The sequence below is a fragment of the Phaenicophaeus curvirostris genome, chromosome 4, assembly GCF_032191515.1.
Source record: "Phaenicophaeus curvirostris isolate KB17595 chromosome 4, BPBGC_Pcur_1.0, whole genome shotgun sequence".
NCBI lineage: Eukaryota > Metazoa > Chordata > Aves > Cuculiformes > Cuculidae > Phaenicophaeus > Phaenicophaeus curvirostris.
Window position 1 is genome coordinate 17,037,906 of NC_091395.1, and position 17,250 is coordinate 17,055,155.

General features: G+C 42.1%; 1 protein-coding gene across 1 annotated transcript in view; it reads right to left on the reverse strand.

Annotated features, from left to right (window-relative positions):
- Positions 1–17,250, reverse strand: part of CDS1 (CDP-diacylglycerol synthase 1) — a 34,111-nt gene extending 16,861 nt beyond the window's left edge. The window contains exons 1-3 of the mRNA XM_069855356.1: positions 17,171–17,250; positions 8,981–9,108; positions 5,333–5,429 (exon numbers count right to left, since the gene is read on the reverse strand). Of these exons, the coding sequence (XP_069711457.1) occupies positions 5,333–5,429; positions 8,981–9,108; positions 17,171–17,242 (297 nt within the window). The 5' untranslated portion in view covers positions 17,243–17,250. The remainder of the gene's footprint in view (positions 1–5,332; positions 5,430–8,980; positions 9,109–17,170) is intronic.

A 17,250-nucleotide genomic window follows, 5' to 3' on the forward strand; every position in this document is an offset into this window, starting at 1 on the left:
AAAATCCCATACAGAAAACACACAGTGTCAAAGTAAGTCCAAGGAAAACTAAAGCTTCACTTCCCATCCCCACCCTGAAATTCTCAAAATCTCTACGCATTCTGAGGAAAAAAATCAGTGGACCAACTGCAAGGACATACTCATGAAACAAGGGAAAACTCCTGACTTTTCTACATTAAAACAGTTTGGCAGAAGCAGGTCAAAAATACCTCCTGTAAAGAAGACTCTTCTATTTCCTTTAGCTAAATTTTACCTTTAAATTTAGTTTAAGAAATAACTTCTAGGCCCAATGGAAAAAAACTAGCTGTGCAACACAACCTGCACATTCATCTTCCACTTGCAAGCATCTCATTAAGGGCACTTAGCATTGATGATTAGAAGCAAAGCTTGCCTAACCCAGGTCTGAATGTCACACCACCTCCACGGCCTTAATTTTATTTTGCTGATCTCACTACTGCAGCGCCTGACCATTCAAGTCAGGTAGTATGTCCTGTCAATCTGTGGGCTCCAAAGGAGCCTCTTTTGTCTGATTCACAGTCAGCACGCAGATCGCCCTGCCCAGATATCAAGAATTGCCAAACACAGGTCAGTAATCCCGCACAGAGGCAGAACTAAGAATCTACTCACGCTGTGTGTGTCAGCACGCTCAGCTTTGCAGTATTTTCTTACCGCCTGCATTCATAAATAAATTTCATCTTGCTCAATGTGTGAACACAGTTTAAAACTGCCTTACATCACCTCAGTGAGTTAATTTTGAAGCTCCCCTATCCTGCGCTCTTTCTTTAGCTTGGCCTACTTTATAAAACCAAAACGCTATATGCAAAATTAAAGAATTGCACCTTACAGTGAAAAAGAGCACTGGGGTTCAAAGGCATGGAGGCTTGTGCCTATTACCTCAATAGCAGGCAAAAATAAAACATGCCTCCCAACTTTTTAGAGCAGCTTCAAGTCTTGTCCTCCAAATTTCATAGAATTTACTCTCCCTACAAGTCTCCAGAGATTTTCAGTCTCAGTGTTAAGATTTGGTTTTAGCACGACAACTCTCGTTATAATGTAAGCTATTTGATTCTAGTAAAATGAAATAATTAATGAACAAATCTAGGGTCTCCGTCCAATCTTCCTTTTACGTAGTCTCATTTGTCAACTTTATGAATAGTTTATTACATTAGAAGACAGTTTTTGCTTTAGGGTACAATAGAGGAAGAACTCTACTCCAATTCCATGCTAAATTTAATTACTTTTTGATGATGAAAAGCTCCTGATAGCTATGTCCATAATTGCAGTCTCAGAGAATACCATGAATATACTGAATCATGCTGCAAATTAATTAATTCCCTTTTGTTTGTTAGCATCTCTCTCAAGTACAACAGACTACTAAAGGAAGAACTGAGAAAAAAATATGTCTTCACAATAACCTACAATTTAAAGGGGGTCTTCTGTTGTTTCTTCACACACAAAAATTGAAATCCTCCACCGATGAAATGATTAATTACTACTTTGTTATGTCACTCATCTGAAAACAGGAAATATACACCAGCCTAATTCAGGCATAGAGACTGCAATGCAGACCGTAACACTGGTAAAACAACATTCCAGTTGCTCAAAACAATATCGGGGAAAAAAAAGGGAGTTTATGACCTTTGGAAGCAGGGGCAGAGAACTCAGGACTACAAAGATGTTGCGAGGTTGTGCAGGGAGAGCATTAGAAGGGTCAAAGTCCAACTAGAACTGAATCTGACTATTGCAGTAAAGGACCATAAAAAAAATGTGTCTACAAATATATTAGCAGCAAAAGAAGGGCTAAGGAGAATCTCCATCCTTTACTGGTTGTGTGTGAGAAACAGCGATAAAGGATTAGGAAAAGGTTGAGGTACTTAATACTTTCTTTCCCTTGGTCTTTAATAGTCAGACCAGGTGTTCGCACAGTACCTAGCCCCCAAGCTCAAAGACGGGGATGGGAAGCAGAATGAAGCCCCCATAATCCAAGGGGAAATGACTAGCAACCCACTACATCACTTAGACATACACAAGCTGATGGAGTCAGATAGGAACTGAGGGAGCTGGAGGAAGCGCTCACCAAGGCACTTTCAATCATCTGTCAACAGTCCTGGCTAACAAGGCAGGTCCCACCCGACTAGAGATTAGGAAATGTGACACCCGTCTATAAAGAGGGCCAGAAAAAGGATCTGGGGAACTATGAGCCTGTCAGTCTGTCCTCGGTGCCAGGGAAGGTTATGAAGCAGATTTTCTTGAGTGCCATCACACAGCACGTACAAGACAAACACATGATCAGGCCAGGTCAGCATGGGTTTAGGAAAGGCAGGTCGTGCCTGACTAACCTGATCTGCTCCTATGACACTGTGACCCACTTAGTGGACAAGGCTTTGGATGTTCTTTAATTGAACTTTACCAAAGCCGTTGATGCTGTTTCCCACAGCATTCTCCTGGAGAAACTGGCTGCTCATGGCTTGGATGGGTGCACTCTTCACTGGTTAAAAAACTGCCTGGATGGCTGGGCCCAAAGAGTTGTGGTGGATGGAGTTAAATCCAGTTGGTGCCTGGTCACAAGTGGTGTCACCAGGGCTCAGTGTTGGTACCAGTTGTTTAATGTCTTTACCCATGATCAGGATGAGAGAACTGAGTGCACCCTCAGTAAGTTTGCAGATGACACCAAGTTGGGCAGGAGTGCTGATCTGCTTGAGAGAAAGAAGGCTGGGATCCAGACAGGCTGGATCAATGGGCCAAGATCAACTGTATGGGGTTCAACAGGGCCAAGTGTGAGATTCTGCACTTGGGACACAGCGACCCTATGCACCAATACAGGTCTGGGTATGAATGGCTGGAAAGCTGCCTGGTAGAAAAGGACCCGGGCTGTTGGTTGACAACCTGCTGAACACAAGCCAGCAGTGGCCCAGGTGGCCAAGAAGGCCAACAGCATCCTGGCTTGTATCAGAAATAGTGTGACCTGAAGGACTAGGGAGGTGATTGTGTCCCTGCACTCGGTGCTGATGAGGCTGCACCTTGAATCTTGTGTTTAGTTTTGGGATCCTCACTCCAAGAAAGACACTGAAGTGCTGGAGTACGTCCAGAGAAAGGCAACAAAGGTTGACCCTGGTGAAGGGTCTGAAGTTCAAGTCCCATGAGGAGCAGCTGAGGGAAGTGGGGCTGATTAGTATGAAGAAAAGGAGACCAAGGGGAGACCTCATTGCTGTCTACCACTGCCTGAAAGAAGGTTGCAGAGAGGTGGGTGTTGGTGTCTTCTCCCAAGTAACAAATGATAGGACATGAAGAAACATCCTCAAGTTGCACCAGGGGAGGTTCAGTCTAGACATAAGGAAAATTTCTTCACTTGAAAGGTTTGTCAGGCACTGGCACGGACTGCCCAGGGAACTGGCAGAATAGCCATCTCCGAAGGTATTTACAAGACACATGGATGTGGTGCTTAGGGACACAGTTTAGTGGTGGACTTGGCAGCATTAGGTTTACGGTTGGACTTGACTCTCTTAAAGGTCTTTTCCAACCTAAATGATTCTATGAATACAATCCAAAATATGTTTCATAGGAGGCCATGCAAAAAAAGTAAAAGTACATTTTGACAGTTTAATAAACTTAGAATAAAAAAAAATTAAAGTAGTTACACAAAACCAGCAATTTCAGTGTTTTAGGAAACTGTTACCTGCTATGACAGGGAAAGATAGTGAAACCATAATGTCATGGTTTAACCCCAGATGGCAACTAAGTACCACACAGCCACTCACTCACTGCCCTGTAGTGGGATGGAGGGGAAAGATTCAGAAGAGTAAAAGTAACGAAAGTTGTGGGTTGAGAGAAAGACAGTTTAATAACCTAAACAAAAGCCACACATGCAAGCAAAGCAAAACAAGGAATTCCTTCACAACTTCCCATTGGCAGGCAGACGTTCAGCCATCTCCAGGAAAGCAGGGCTCTATCAGCATAATGTTTACTTGGGAAGACAAATATCATAACTTAAAACACCCTCCCCTCCATTTTTCCCCAGCTTAAGCATGACATCATATGATATGGAATATCCCTTTGGTCAGCTGGGGTCAGCTGTCCCAGCTGTGACCCCTCCCAATCTATCTCTTGTGCACTCCCAGCCCGCTCACTACTGGGGTGCTGAGAGGAGCAGAAAAGGATGTGACTGCATCTAAGGACTGCTCAGTAGTAAAGAAAAGATCCCTGTATTATCAACAAGATTTGCAGCACAAATCCAAAACGTACAAGCTACTATGAAGAAAATTAACTCTATCCTAGCCAAAATCAGCATAAAAAAATACCAGCTATAAAAATGATGGAAAGCAAGAGGAAAGGCTGACTGCGTAATTATTATTATTGCTATTGTTATTTTTATTATTATTTTTATTATTATTTCATATTGGCTTGTATCAGAAACAGCATGACCAGCAGGTCCAGGGAAGTTATTCTCCCTCTGTACTCAGCACTGGTGAGACCGCTCCTTGAATCCTGTGATCACTTCTGGGCCCCTCACCACAAGAAGGATGTTGAGGCTCTGGAGCGAGTCCAGAGAAAAGCAACGAAGCTGGTGAGGGGGCTGGAGAACAGGCCTTATGAGGAGCGGCTGAGAGAGCTGGGGTTGTTTAGCCTGGAGAAGAGGAGGCTGAGGGGAGACCTCATTGCTCTCTACAACTACCTAAAAGGAAGTTGTGGAGAGGAGGGTGCTGGCCTCTTCTCCCAAGTGACAGGGGACAGGACAAGAGGCAATGGCCTCAAGTTTTGCCAGGGGAGGTTCAGGCTGGACATCAGGAAAGAAATTTTCTTGGAAAGGGTCGTTGGGCACTGGAACAGGCTGCCCAGGGAGATGGTTGATTCACCTTCCCTGGAGGTGTTTAAGGCATGGGTGGATGAGGTGCTGAGGGGCATGGTTTAGTGTTTGCTAGGAATGGTTGGACTCGATGATCCGGTGGGTCTTTTCCAACCTGGTGATACTATGATTCTATATCATGTTGTTGTTTAAAAACAAACCTCAAAGAAAGAAACAGTAGGTGATGGGAACTGGACAAAGAAATGGATGGCAGTTTAGTAAACTTCAAAGCAATAATGGTTCAACTTTTTAGAGCTACTTTCATTCCTACTTAAAAAAAACCCCAGTAATTACAGTATATAAGAAGCCCCTAATCCACAAGGCTCAGCTTTGAATTTGTTCAGTGTTTTTCAAAAGTATTTTCATTTACACAAATAAAAGAAGAAAATGCTCTGAAGTGTCTGTGCAATTTGCTCCCAGCTGTTTAGGCACAATGAATGAAGAGATCAAGTAACTCCTGCATGGCAGAATGTACTTAAACAAACTTACCAGAAGCATCAGCATAAATGATCCCAGGTATATTATCAGAAAAAACCCAGAAATCATAGCTAGAGTGAGAATTCCACGAATCCACCAATTTTTCCATCTATTTAAAACAAGAGAATAAAAAGCAAGCAGTTACAAATGAAAATAAATCCCACTTCCTTTACTAACTAGAGATTAAAATGTATTGGCAACAGTGGGAATTCCAGAAATTTTCACGCTTAATAAAACACATAGCAAGAAACATGGAATAAGCCAACTATCTAACTAAAGAGAATACACAGTAGAAGAAATTAAAGTTAGCCACCTTAGTCCTCCCCAAACATCAGTTGCAATTAAATGTATCGACCCCATATTAAACTTGCTATGAAAATACATCAGGACCCTCAAAAAGCATCACAAAATCACCATGACAGATGAGGACCCAGCTATGTAAAGGCTTACATGTGAAAGAAAGGCTGCCAGGTAAAAAGCATACGACTCTTGAGGAATAACAGACCAAAAAAACCCAGGCAATCACCAACTTTCTATGGCAACAAAGTTGCTATTTTACCAGGCAGGAGGTTATCTACTGAAAGCAGCCCTGTGCCCTTACAAGCATTGGAATTGGGAAAAGAAAACATGTGACAATGAGGGGCAATGGGTTAAACTAGCTGTACACCTCCATCCTTGTCGACCTTTGCAGCTGCTTGTCATTACCTAAGGAGAGCAGAATAGAAATCCCTGTTACCATAGAATTATTTAGGTTGGAAAAGACCTTTAAGGTCATCGAGTCCAACCATAAACCTAACATGGCTGAGTCCACCACTAAATCATATCCCTAAGCACCACATCTATGAGTCTTTTAAATACCTCCAGGGATGGCAAGTCAACCACTTCCCTGGGCAGCCTGTCAAACTTTTAGGTGAAGAAATTTTTCCTAATCTAAATTTTTCCAATCTAAACTTCCCTTGGTGCAACTTAAGGCCATTTCTTCTTGTCCTCTCACTTGCTACTCAGGAGAAGAAACGGACACCCACCTCACTGAGTCTCCTTTTCTCCAGACTAAACAGCCCCAGTTCACTCTGCTGCTCCACATAAGACTTGTGCCCAGCCCCTTCACCAGCTTTGTTGCCCTTCTCTGGATGCACTCCAGCACCTCAATGTCTTTGTTGTTGTGAGGGACCCAAAGCTGAACATAGTATTCAAGGTACAGAATGCTTTAGTTGAAAATAATAAGAGTTCTTTTCCAAAAAGCCCAAATAACTGAAAAGTCTTTGCTGGTTTGGTTGGTTTTGGTTTCATTTCTAGAATAACCAATATGTTATTTTCTACACACCCCACACTCCCAACCCCTTTCCCTCAAAGGCCAGTATCAGGAAAAATCAGGTGCCTAGTGTATTTGGAAAAAGAAAAAAATTAAAAAACTCTTCACATGTTCCATTGTGCCATAAGAATGTTTCTAGTTATCAATAGTCTGTATTTAATTGTTCATATTACTTTTCAGTAAGTTTTTGTGCTCTTTTGCCTGTGTTTTTCCCTTCAAGATTTTTCCCTCTACAAGTACACGAACTTACTAAGTTACAGCTAAACACAAAAACCACTACTACAGCTTAAAGAAATTCTTTCTGACGTTTCGCTTTGTATCAGTCTCGTGTTCCACTGCTACATCCGGAGATACAGGTGATTCAGGGGACACTGTTAGCTTTGTATCATACTTCAGTTTTAATGTAAACTTCGACTATATTAATTTGATTTTCAAGGATGTTATTCATCAGCAGGTTAATGGTGGCTAAAGCTACTAATTGGATTTGCATTAAGTATCAGAACAAAGGCACAATGGGCTTTATTGCAACAGAAGCTTTGTGTTCCTCTGTGATGTGGGTTATAGAGTAGCAGCTTGCTCCTAGCGCTATATCTATAGTGAGGAAGACTAACGTAGAAGAACTTGACTTCCCTTAAGAATAATGTTAAAATACTGCATTGCATCTTGAGGGTGTCGACAAGTCAGCACTGGAAAGACAACTTCAGTAAGACAACATGCTCCAGAATCTAGGAAGCCACCTGCCAAATCTATTGTATCCTAACTCTCCACTGGAAAGTTGGGAATATTATTTCCTCTAAAGGCCAAATACTAAGAGAAAGGATATTTCCGAGAGGCACACTGCAACTCACTCGTGTTGTTACTAAACTAGTGGGTAAGTTTGAATCTAGCATTCATAATGCACCAAGAATTTAATCTTGCACTCAAAGCACCTTTGTGCAAACACTCCAATAAAGAATTTCAAGCACATGAAACAGGAAAAGTTTTGCCTGCACCTCTTAGTTGCAGACTTTGAGGTATCAACATGCAAGTGCCCTTTGGAACAAATCTGATTTGGAGGCCCAAGACTTCCACAACATTTAACATGGTAAGAGAACTCTGAAAGTGACAGGAACTAGATACTCCTTGCAGTGTGATGGCAGTAAAGAGCACCACATTCTGCTTGGAGCTGGTGGAGTTCAAAAACATGCTTTTTGAAACCTGGGATCAACATGTTTGTTTATGGTTCCCAGACATTACAACAGGAACAGCCAACAGATTATAAAAGGAGCATATCAAAAACCTGCTATTAGAGGTACCTAATAGCAGGTACCAGGTTTATTTACGAGGACTTGGAAGGTTTTAATCATAGTCCAGATTGGGTGTCCTTCCTTCCAACTCCTGCAAGACCTACATTGCGTCTAAAATATACTGTGTAAAAAAAATAATGCGTATAAAATATAAAATATATTGCATATTGCTTGGTTTGTTATGTTAAGCATAAAGTATACATGACATATGCATTCATGTTACAAGGCAGATTTTTGGTATGTCATTGGTCACACACCTAATGCTCTTTCATTGCATTAGTGAAAAAAAATGCAGCGCTAATTGCCAGCTCCAAAAGGGTTTGACCGATTAAATCTTGTAAAGGGACTGTATAAAAAGTTATACTAGGAACTTAGTTCATTATCTCCTACGGATATGCCAGTCCCCATGACTGACCGTCTGCGATACACACACACCCCCCTGCATTTGCTAGACCTTAAGCTCCTCCAAACAGGAGGTGGAAGCAGAAATCTTGTTTTGAAAAGAAACAGCAGGAAAAAAACCCCAGTGCTTTAAAAGGTATGAAAATAAAAGCTATGTTGTATTTAACTATAAAGAAAAATGATTCAGAAGTGGAAATGCTGTCACCAAAAGCTAGCAAAGCTCATGCAGAGAATTTGCACTTCTTCCCTTTTCATTTATACACAAATACTGCCTCCCCTTATCCTTGGATGTAGGGAATCTGTTTATTATAACCCCCAGAAGTAGCTACTCTAGATATCAAACCAAATAACTATTCTTTAGCCCATTTCATTTCATTGCTCAGACTAAGCAATGACAAATGTTTACATAAACTGTAGCTTAACATTTCAGCTGCTTACATGGAAATGCATGCAATGGGCATTCTTCAGGTCTATGCAAAAAAATCTTGCACTGAGGGACTATCAAAACATAAATCAATGACATACAGTAAAAATCATTGAATTTTCATGTGTATCATACGAAATTTAAAACCCCAGCACAATGTGTAAAAATTAAACAACATAATCTGTAAGAATTTTAGCCAGCAGCTATTAAATTTGAGTTGCTTGGTTTTACTATACCTGGCAGATAAGCCTGACAAAGCCCTCTTGAGGATTTCTGGAGTGCTGTCTGTTGGTGGAGGAACATAAGGAACATCTGAATCACTTCTGAGATCCAACTCACCAAGTCTTTCTTCCAAATAAACTTCCTGTGATAAATTAAAATTAAAAAAAAAAAAGAAATGAACACAACATGCAAGATCATTAGTTATTATGTGAGAAAACAGTATTGAGACCTGTAAACATAGATTTAAGAATTTATAATACCTTCATTACTTTCTAAAAAGAAAACAATGGTGTGCTAGTGAAACCATAAATGTTGGAAGAGATAAATGTATCCCAATAAATGTTTATAAGAAGGCCAGTACTCAAACGTTGTGAAATGACCTTCTGTGATCAAAGAACTTCACATTCTAGGAATTTTTTCGACCCATGTAGATAAGCATGAGGGTATTTGTATCCTGTAGCTGACACAGCACACGAGTTTAACAGAAATCCCCGACCTAACAGATTCCCTCGACTACATTTCAAACCAACTCTTTATGGGATAAGGAGATAGGTCTTCTGGTTTAATGTCACATTAAGGGAAAAACAAAAAGGAAATAGAATGCATGAAAAAACACAGTCCTTTTAAACAATGGAAAGAGGTTGCTGGCACAGTCTCATACATACAAACACTAGTACTTGAACCCACTAGCTTGAAAAGAAAGATCCAAAACCAAACTGAAGTGACCAAGTCTCCTATGGACACAGTATTACTCAGAATAATTTCTTGTATGACTCCAATGCTGCAGTCATTTCTTCAGTATTCACTAATGACCACTGAGGCAGACACCATCTACACAGACTGCGGGTCTAACCCACAAGCAAAATATATTTTGGTGACAAAGTACAAATTGTCATCAACGGTCAGAGTAGACTGTCAAGCCTATTTTTCCCCTGAGATAAAGCAAACTCTAAGGGTGCTGATCATTTACTTCACACCTGATGTTACAAACACCACAGTTCTGGAGAGAGACAAGGCTGCACTTAGCCCTAGCACAGCAGTAAGGCAGAGAGCTGTCTCTAGCTCAGTGTCTGGCTCTCTAGAGACCTGAACTTCCTCCTGACCTCCCTGACTTGATTACAAGTAGCTTCCAGCCTGCTCTGCTGTCTCAGGTTCATCAGTTCTTAACAGCTTTGGGGCTGTTAAGTAACTTGGCTTGAAAACTTTTTTCACCACCGCCATACTACTATTTCTCACTCTCCCTCTTTCCAGCTCATTGCATGTCTCAATTCTTTCTCCTCAATCTATCTCCATGAACGTGGCTGCTTTTCTTTAAAAATATATTTTTCTCCCCTTGTTCTGAGTCTTTTTGGCATTTTGGAAGCCAGGAGAGGTACATGCTCCCCCTCGCCTGCTCCACAAGACACCACAGAATTAAGGCAGCCTACAATCCCGTGGTTACTCTGTAGGCTATCGCTGTTTTCTCTGGATCTGTCGGCAAGAGGTCACACTCGGTGTAACCATCACCGCAGGGAGGAGAAGGGAAGCCTTTCAGCCCCCCTCCGCGCCCCAAGGCCCCTGCGGCCGGGCGCTGACCGTGGTGCTGAAGGCCCTTCCGAGGGCCAGGCAGCCTGTACAACACTTTCTCGAAATGGTCTACAATTAATACAAGTAAAAACAACAAATGCTGCGAGGTCCAGACTTCAGAAAGTCTCTAGAACATCTGAAAAAGCACATAGATAAATAAATTACTGTGCTTGCCACCTTGTTATTTAGAGATGTTTCTCATATTGTTGTGCCGTAGCTTGGGAAATCAACTATAGATATGATTGGGGGGAGGAAATCTCTGGTCTCTCCCAAAGCCATGTTCCATCTGTTGTGACCTGCATTTGAGTGCAGGAAGCTACCTGTGTAGTTCCAGAAGACACAACTCACTGTGCAGATGATGGGCAGTAATCCTGGCCCTAAAACCATGACTTAGTGTCTTTAATATTAATCCCTGCTTGCACATGGCAGAGATGTTCTCTCTTTTCAGTACTCAGAAGTAAGAACACCCCCAAACTTTTTTTTTGTTCCATTTTTAGGCTTTTGGCGTTGCAGAAATTATTTTCACAGGCAATCGGTGTTTAAACATTAAAAAAAAAAAAATCACCCTGGGTTTTCTCCCTCTGATACTTAACACACAAGTGTCACTTATGCATCTCATCAGAAGCAATGTTTTAGATTTGCTGTTTCCAACATCTGAGTTCACCGGTGCATAGCATTTTTCAGAGTAGCTGAACACCCAGAAAAGGAGTCTGTATATCCATTGTGGTTTTCAGTAGTTCATGCTTCACACTGCCTCTACCGGAAGCTTGGCTGGTGTGACCTGCAAGTTGCATAGAACTTGGTGCATTTGGTCATTTTTTAGCTTTCTATTGCTACAATAACCAATGGGAGACAAACCCTCAGCTACCCTCAACTCCCCTTTGTAACATACCTCAAAAATGACCTTGAATACTTTATTTTCCAGCTAATTGCTATAATAGCCACAGTCATTTCCTGAATAAGGCATTTAATTTGCAAAGTCAGAAGCCAAAAAGGAAGTTGTACCTTAAAGCTAGTTAATTGTCTCCTGCATCATTAAATGCTTAGAGAACCCCATCACTGGGGGACAAGTCTTTCTTGCTAATTATTTTTTAAATTATTTTACATGATAGATTATAAACATTCCAGTTTATAGCCCCAAAAGTACAACAATCATAGTGGTAGAGAACACCAAGTTAACCACTATCAAAGCCCTCAAAAAAAGTCTTGCTACTTCAGCTTGACCTTGCAGAAGGAGTTTTGAAGTTCAGTATAAAACCCAGCAGCCCTTCCTTCTCCTGCTATTCAGGTTTGGGATTTGGCCAAGATGAACACACAGGAACCGGACCTGCAAGGGGTACTAACTGAAATGCCATGAGCTTTATACCATGAGAAGATATTTACAAGGTTTTCAAAGGTTACTTAAAAATAGCAGAAGTTCTACTGTCCTACATGACTACGACATCTTTCAACCCTAACTCCAAATTAAATGTTTGATCCGATACGTTTTCATTATTTTCTAGAGTTCTCAAACTGCAGGTGACAGAGGCTTTTACATGCAGAACATGTGCCACTCCCTTCTCCTTGAGTCACATTCCAAGTGTCTGTAACGGATAGATGTTGCAATGAGGTTGTTGCCTTGCTTCTCTTCATTTCAGGGCATGTGTTTCTTCAAAAGAACCTATCTGATCAGCTCATAGGATACAAGTCCAACAAGGCTGAGATGATGTAGGCATAACAAATACAAGGAAGAAGGCAAACATGACAGTTATTCACAGCTTACAAACAGCTCAGCACATAATAAACGTGTCTGACACATTACGACACTCATTGGTTTTCATAATTTCCAAAGCACCCCGAGACAAAGGTTTATTTAGTTGTAGGGTTTTGTTTTAATTTTGGTGTCCTTAAAGACAAGCCTTTCATCCTTAAGCTAAATTTCTTGCACAAGACTACAAATACCTGGCCATAGAAAGGACAAACTCAAACAGTCAAAGTTTGAGCCTCCCTAGCAGGAGTTAAAAACATGTAACATCTTGCCACAAATTAAGCTTCCATGAGGATTTCTGCTTGATGGCTACTTCACAACAGCCACCAGAGCACAGCCATGTGTCACGCGGAAAAAAAATAGACCTGTCAACATTTCATCATCTCAACGGACATAATGCACCTGAACGGCTGTTTTGTACCACACAACCTCCACTGCAATTAACATTTGCTGAGTGAACCACGCACAAGGATTATTCTAGTTACAAAATCACCTGTCATGTTTTGCTTGTACTGGACTTCTTCCAGGATGTGCTAAGGAACTCCCAAACAGACAGTAAACACGTTTTTCCTGGAGAACACAGCATCTACATGAAGACCAACTAAGAAAATGAAGACCTTTTCCAACAGCTAATGTGAATAAAGTTAGCAAGCAAAAGAATTTAATTATCATCATTTTACCTGTATAAATGTTACTTAAAGTAAGTTTTCTCCTCCAGATCTGCCTTTTCTGCAGTCACTCTTACAAGTTTTACACTGAAGACAATAGTTCAATTAGACCATGTTGTAGCATATTTAGTTAGATGTAGCTCGATACGTTCAAGATATCAAAGTATCGGAAGGACTTGAATAATGAAACCTTTTTTTCCTAACTGTTAAAGTTGGACACATGCAGAAACACAAGCAGGAGAACTGCACACACTGAATCAAAGACTGAAACCTACAGATGCTTTAGCATCAGTCTCCTGCTGTAAGAGAAGATCACCTTTGTGATCACCTGAGGAACCTGAACATACATAAGTCTACAGGATCTGATGAGATGCATCCCAGAGTCCTGAGGAAATTGCCTGATGTAGTTGCCAAACTCCATGATATTTGAGAAGACATGGCAGTCAGATAAAGTCCCTGGTGACTTGAAAAAGGGAAACAGCATATGCATTTTTAAAAAGAGCAGAAAGAAGTACCCTGGGGACCACTGACCTGTCAGCTTCACCACTGTGCTTCACACTTCTGGGGGACTAGATATAAGGAAAAAAAATCTATGATGAGGGTGATGAAACACTAGCACAGGTGACCCAGGGAGGTGGTAGGTGCTCCATGCCTGGAAACACTGAAGGTCAGGTTGGATGGGGCTCTGAGCAACCTGATCTAGTGGAAGATGTCCCTCTTCATTGCAGAAGGGGTGGACTAGATGACTTTGAAGGGTCCCTTCCAACCCAAACTATTCTACAAATCTATCTGCAGTAGTACTAATTCACCACCACTTCCAAGAAAACAGAGTTTTTTGGAACAGTCAGCCCTTATAATTGTTATTATGCTTGTAGCAGACGGAAGAGGTGAGACTGCTGTGTGAAAATTAAATGGATGCATTTTCTGGGTATTCCAAAAGTAGTAAGTCAAATGAAGTAACTAAGCGATCCATGATGGACTCTATTGTTCTACCATACCCCATCCTGCCATCAGGAATTTCATTTATTTCCAAGCCGTTTTGGGAGGTTTTGGGCATCAAAGACCCAAGTCCCAAACCCAGCTTCACAGGTCTGAACCATTTATCTAGCAACTGATTCCCCAGAAAGAATGTCTCAACAAATACCACAGGAGAAGCGGTGGTCAGTGATACCAGGCTTGTTTTACTTACAGATAATTAACAGTGATCCTAGGCAAACTGATACTTGTTGCCACAGCCAGCAATGCAACACAATTCCACTACCGCCTCCCCGTACTACTCCAACAACTCCACATAGTAAAAAGAGGAGTAACCGTGTGGTTACTCCCAGGATACATTAGCTTTCTTTTAAGCATTTGAAAACAGTGCCACTTGCTTTCTAGTAAAGAATGCAAACACCAGGAATTTTAAAAGAGGCATGAACACAGGCAGATTGATCTGTAAAACTCTGACTGACTTACACGTATTAAGTATTTGAATGCCAAGTCATTCCTCTTGCTCTCACAGGCTGCAGAGTATTTATGAAGGCACTTAGACAAGACATTCTTAGGAAAAGAGCAGCAGCAAATAAGAAAGGGACAACAGAAGAATTGCTCCTGCACACCACAGAACAACGCAAAGAAACAACAAACTCATGAAAATGCAAAACCTGCAGGACAAAAGCGTATTCATGGGAATTTTGTGAAAAGTCATCATCCCAACAAGCTAACGAGCGTCTGAGGACAAGACTTACAGAACTCGGGAACTTCAAGATGAAGCTTCATGAAGGGCATACCATATTCCTTCACACAAAACCATGGAAGTTAACTTTTACTTGAAATTATACAGACGTAGAAATGGCTACCAGTTGTGTCCAGTTAGTGGTAAAAAATACATGCAAAGGAGAAAAAAACCAAACAGCTTTCCTTCCCTTCAGTAGGAAATTAGCTTCTATCGACACTGTAAGTATAACATGAGAAGTATCAGATTACATACTAAGAATAGTACAAAACATAACTCTTCAGAAAGATTTAGTGTTCATGGAGTTCTTCAGGAAATACAGAGCGCTTCTCTACTTTGGTAAACACGGTGCTTCAAAGCATGATGCCTTTACGTATTTGGAAGTCTAAACTAACTGGGTCAACTAGACAGAAGCAGCAAAAAGCAGTTACCATATGAAAGGAGAAAACCAAGTTTTCTTCCTCATTACAAGTAAGGAAGAGGGTGATGTTTCCGAGCTGTGTACTAGGAAGCAGTGGAAAACCACTGCATCCTGACCATCCTGAGTAGTTACAAACAAAAAACCAAGTTTTGTGTCCAAATATGCAATTACCACACCAAACAGGTCATCTCAAAATAGCCAAAGGACGATAAGCTATCCACTTGTTGCAAAGGTCAGGCAAGAGGTAGAACAGAAGGAAAACCATTTAAGAAGGTGTATAACGTGGCATCTGCGAATCCAGATGACCAGATGCTTCTCATCAAATTGTGGAATCGTAAATCACCTACATAGAATCATAAATCACCTACAGTAGACATTGCCTGGGTACTCATATTCAAAACAGAGATCCAAACTGTGACCGTTGTCCTGTTTTTCACTGGAATAGAATGAATTTTCTTCCTAGTAGCCATAACACCCACAGACAGACAACTCAGAACAAAATGCTGGTTTGTCTTTAGTCATCAGCAGCACTAAAGACAGCTTAATGGGTAAAATAAACCCTTAACGTCACTTCCGAGCCATGGCAAGGATCATTGGTGCTACACACACCGCAGATAAGTTGAACAAGGAAGGTCCACCACATAATGCATCAAAATGTCTTTCTGTGCAGTGGAAAAAGCTTTCTGTATCCAACAGTCCAAGCAGTCATCACAAACGTAATGCATATTGAAATGCATATCCTGAAACCAATGTCCTAGCTGCATATGCAGCAGCAGAGTCCTGTCTGTTCCACACCATCTGAAACTGGGTGAAACACCAGACTGTCCAACACTGCAAGTAAAAGCACAGTAGCCCTATGGGCAAAAACAGCCTTTTCCCCTGTGGAAATCATACAGGTAAACCAAGAATAACATTAACAAGTCTTAGTTGCACACCTTTTGAAGCCCAAAGATTAGAGGCTTTGAATGGGAAGAATTCTTTGAAGGCCACAAATGTCAGTAATGAACTTGGCCTACAAAACACAGCAAACCTGTAGACCACCACAGAAAAAACAGCTTTTTGCGCACACTGCTATGTGAAATACTGTTTAAAAGTTAATTCTTGTCTACAGAGAAATGCTCTCTGCAGTTACAGTCTAAACTTTACTTTAATTGATCACAGCCCCAATGCAGCACAAAACTTCAAATTTTGAGGTTCATTGGCTTTGAGTTCACGCAACCAAAGTGCAGAATAAAACCTATTTAGTTTCACTTTCCAATTCCTTGCCAGAAAGCCTAAGGCAGACTGCACACTCTGCAACTTTGACACACACGCAGGTTTAAATAGTTACCAACTCTGGACCGGCCGCCACGCATTGCAAACTCAATTTAGCAATCAGAAAGCTTGCTTTTTTTTTTTTTCTCTTGTAAATCCAGCTACCAAAATGAGAACCTTTCTTTCATTTCATCCAGGCAACTAGCAACCATGATGTGCTCAGCTTTTGTAGAGATAAGCCTTAACTCCACAGCAAACAAAAGAACAGCACTGTGGCTGTTTTGCCACTATAATGAACCTGATGCCCAGACCCAATATTTCAAAAACCTCTTGCCTTAGCAGAAATGCCGTACTGTAAGTCTTTCTGGGCCAGAGTTGAATGCCTATCACTTAGAAGGCCATAAAACAGAAAGAATTGTTGGGGGAGCGCTGGGAAAGCCTTTAACCTGCACGGACAAGCGCCCTGTGCCTGTTTCCCTGCTGCCACACCGGCTGCAATACGCTGCACCCCACTTTCTGCCTGGCCCAGCGCCTCGCAAGGGCTGGACTACAACGTCGAGCTTTTGCTGCAGGCTCGGAGAGAAACCAGGCGTTCAGGTTTCGTCCTCACCTGGGGCAGGTGGCGGCGGGGCAGGACACACGCGTGGGCCCCTCGCCCCGGCTCGAGTAGGGAGGGCCCAGCCGTCCCGATGCACCCGCCCCGACGCCTCGCACCCCTCGAGGCCCTCGCACCCCTCGAGGCCCTCGCACCTCCCCGACCCCCCCCCCGCCCCACGAAGCCCTCGCACCTCCCGCCGCGACGCCCCCGTCCCTCACCCTCCACGCCCTCACCTTGTCGCTCCCCGCCGCCTCCTCCTCCTCCTCCTCCTCCGCGGCCGCCCGCCGCCGCCGCCGCGCCGACATCGCGCCTG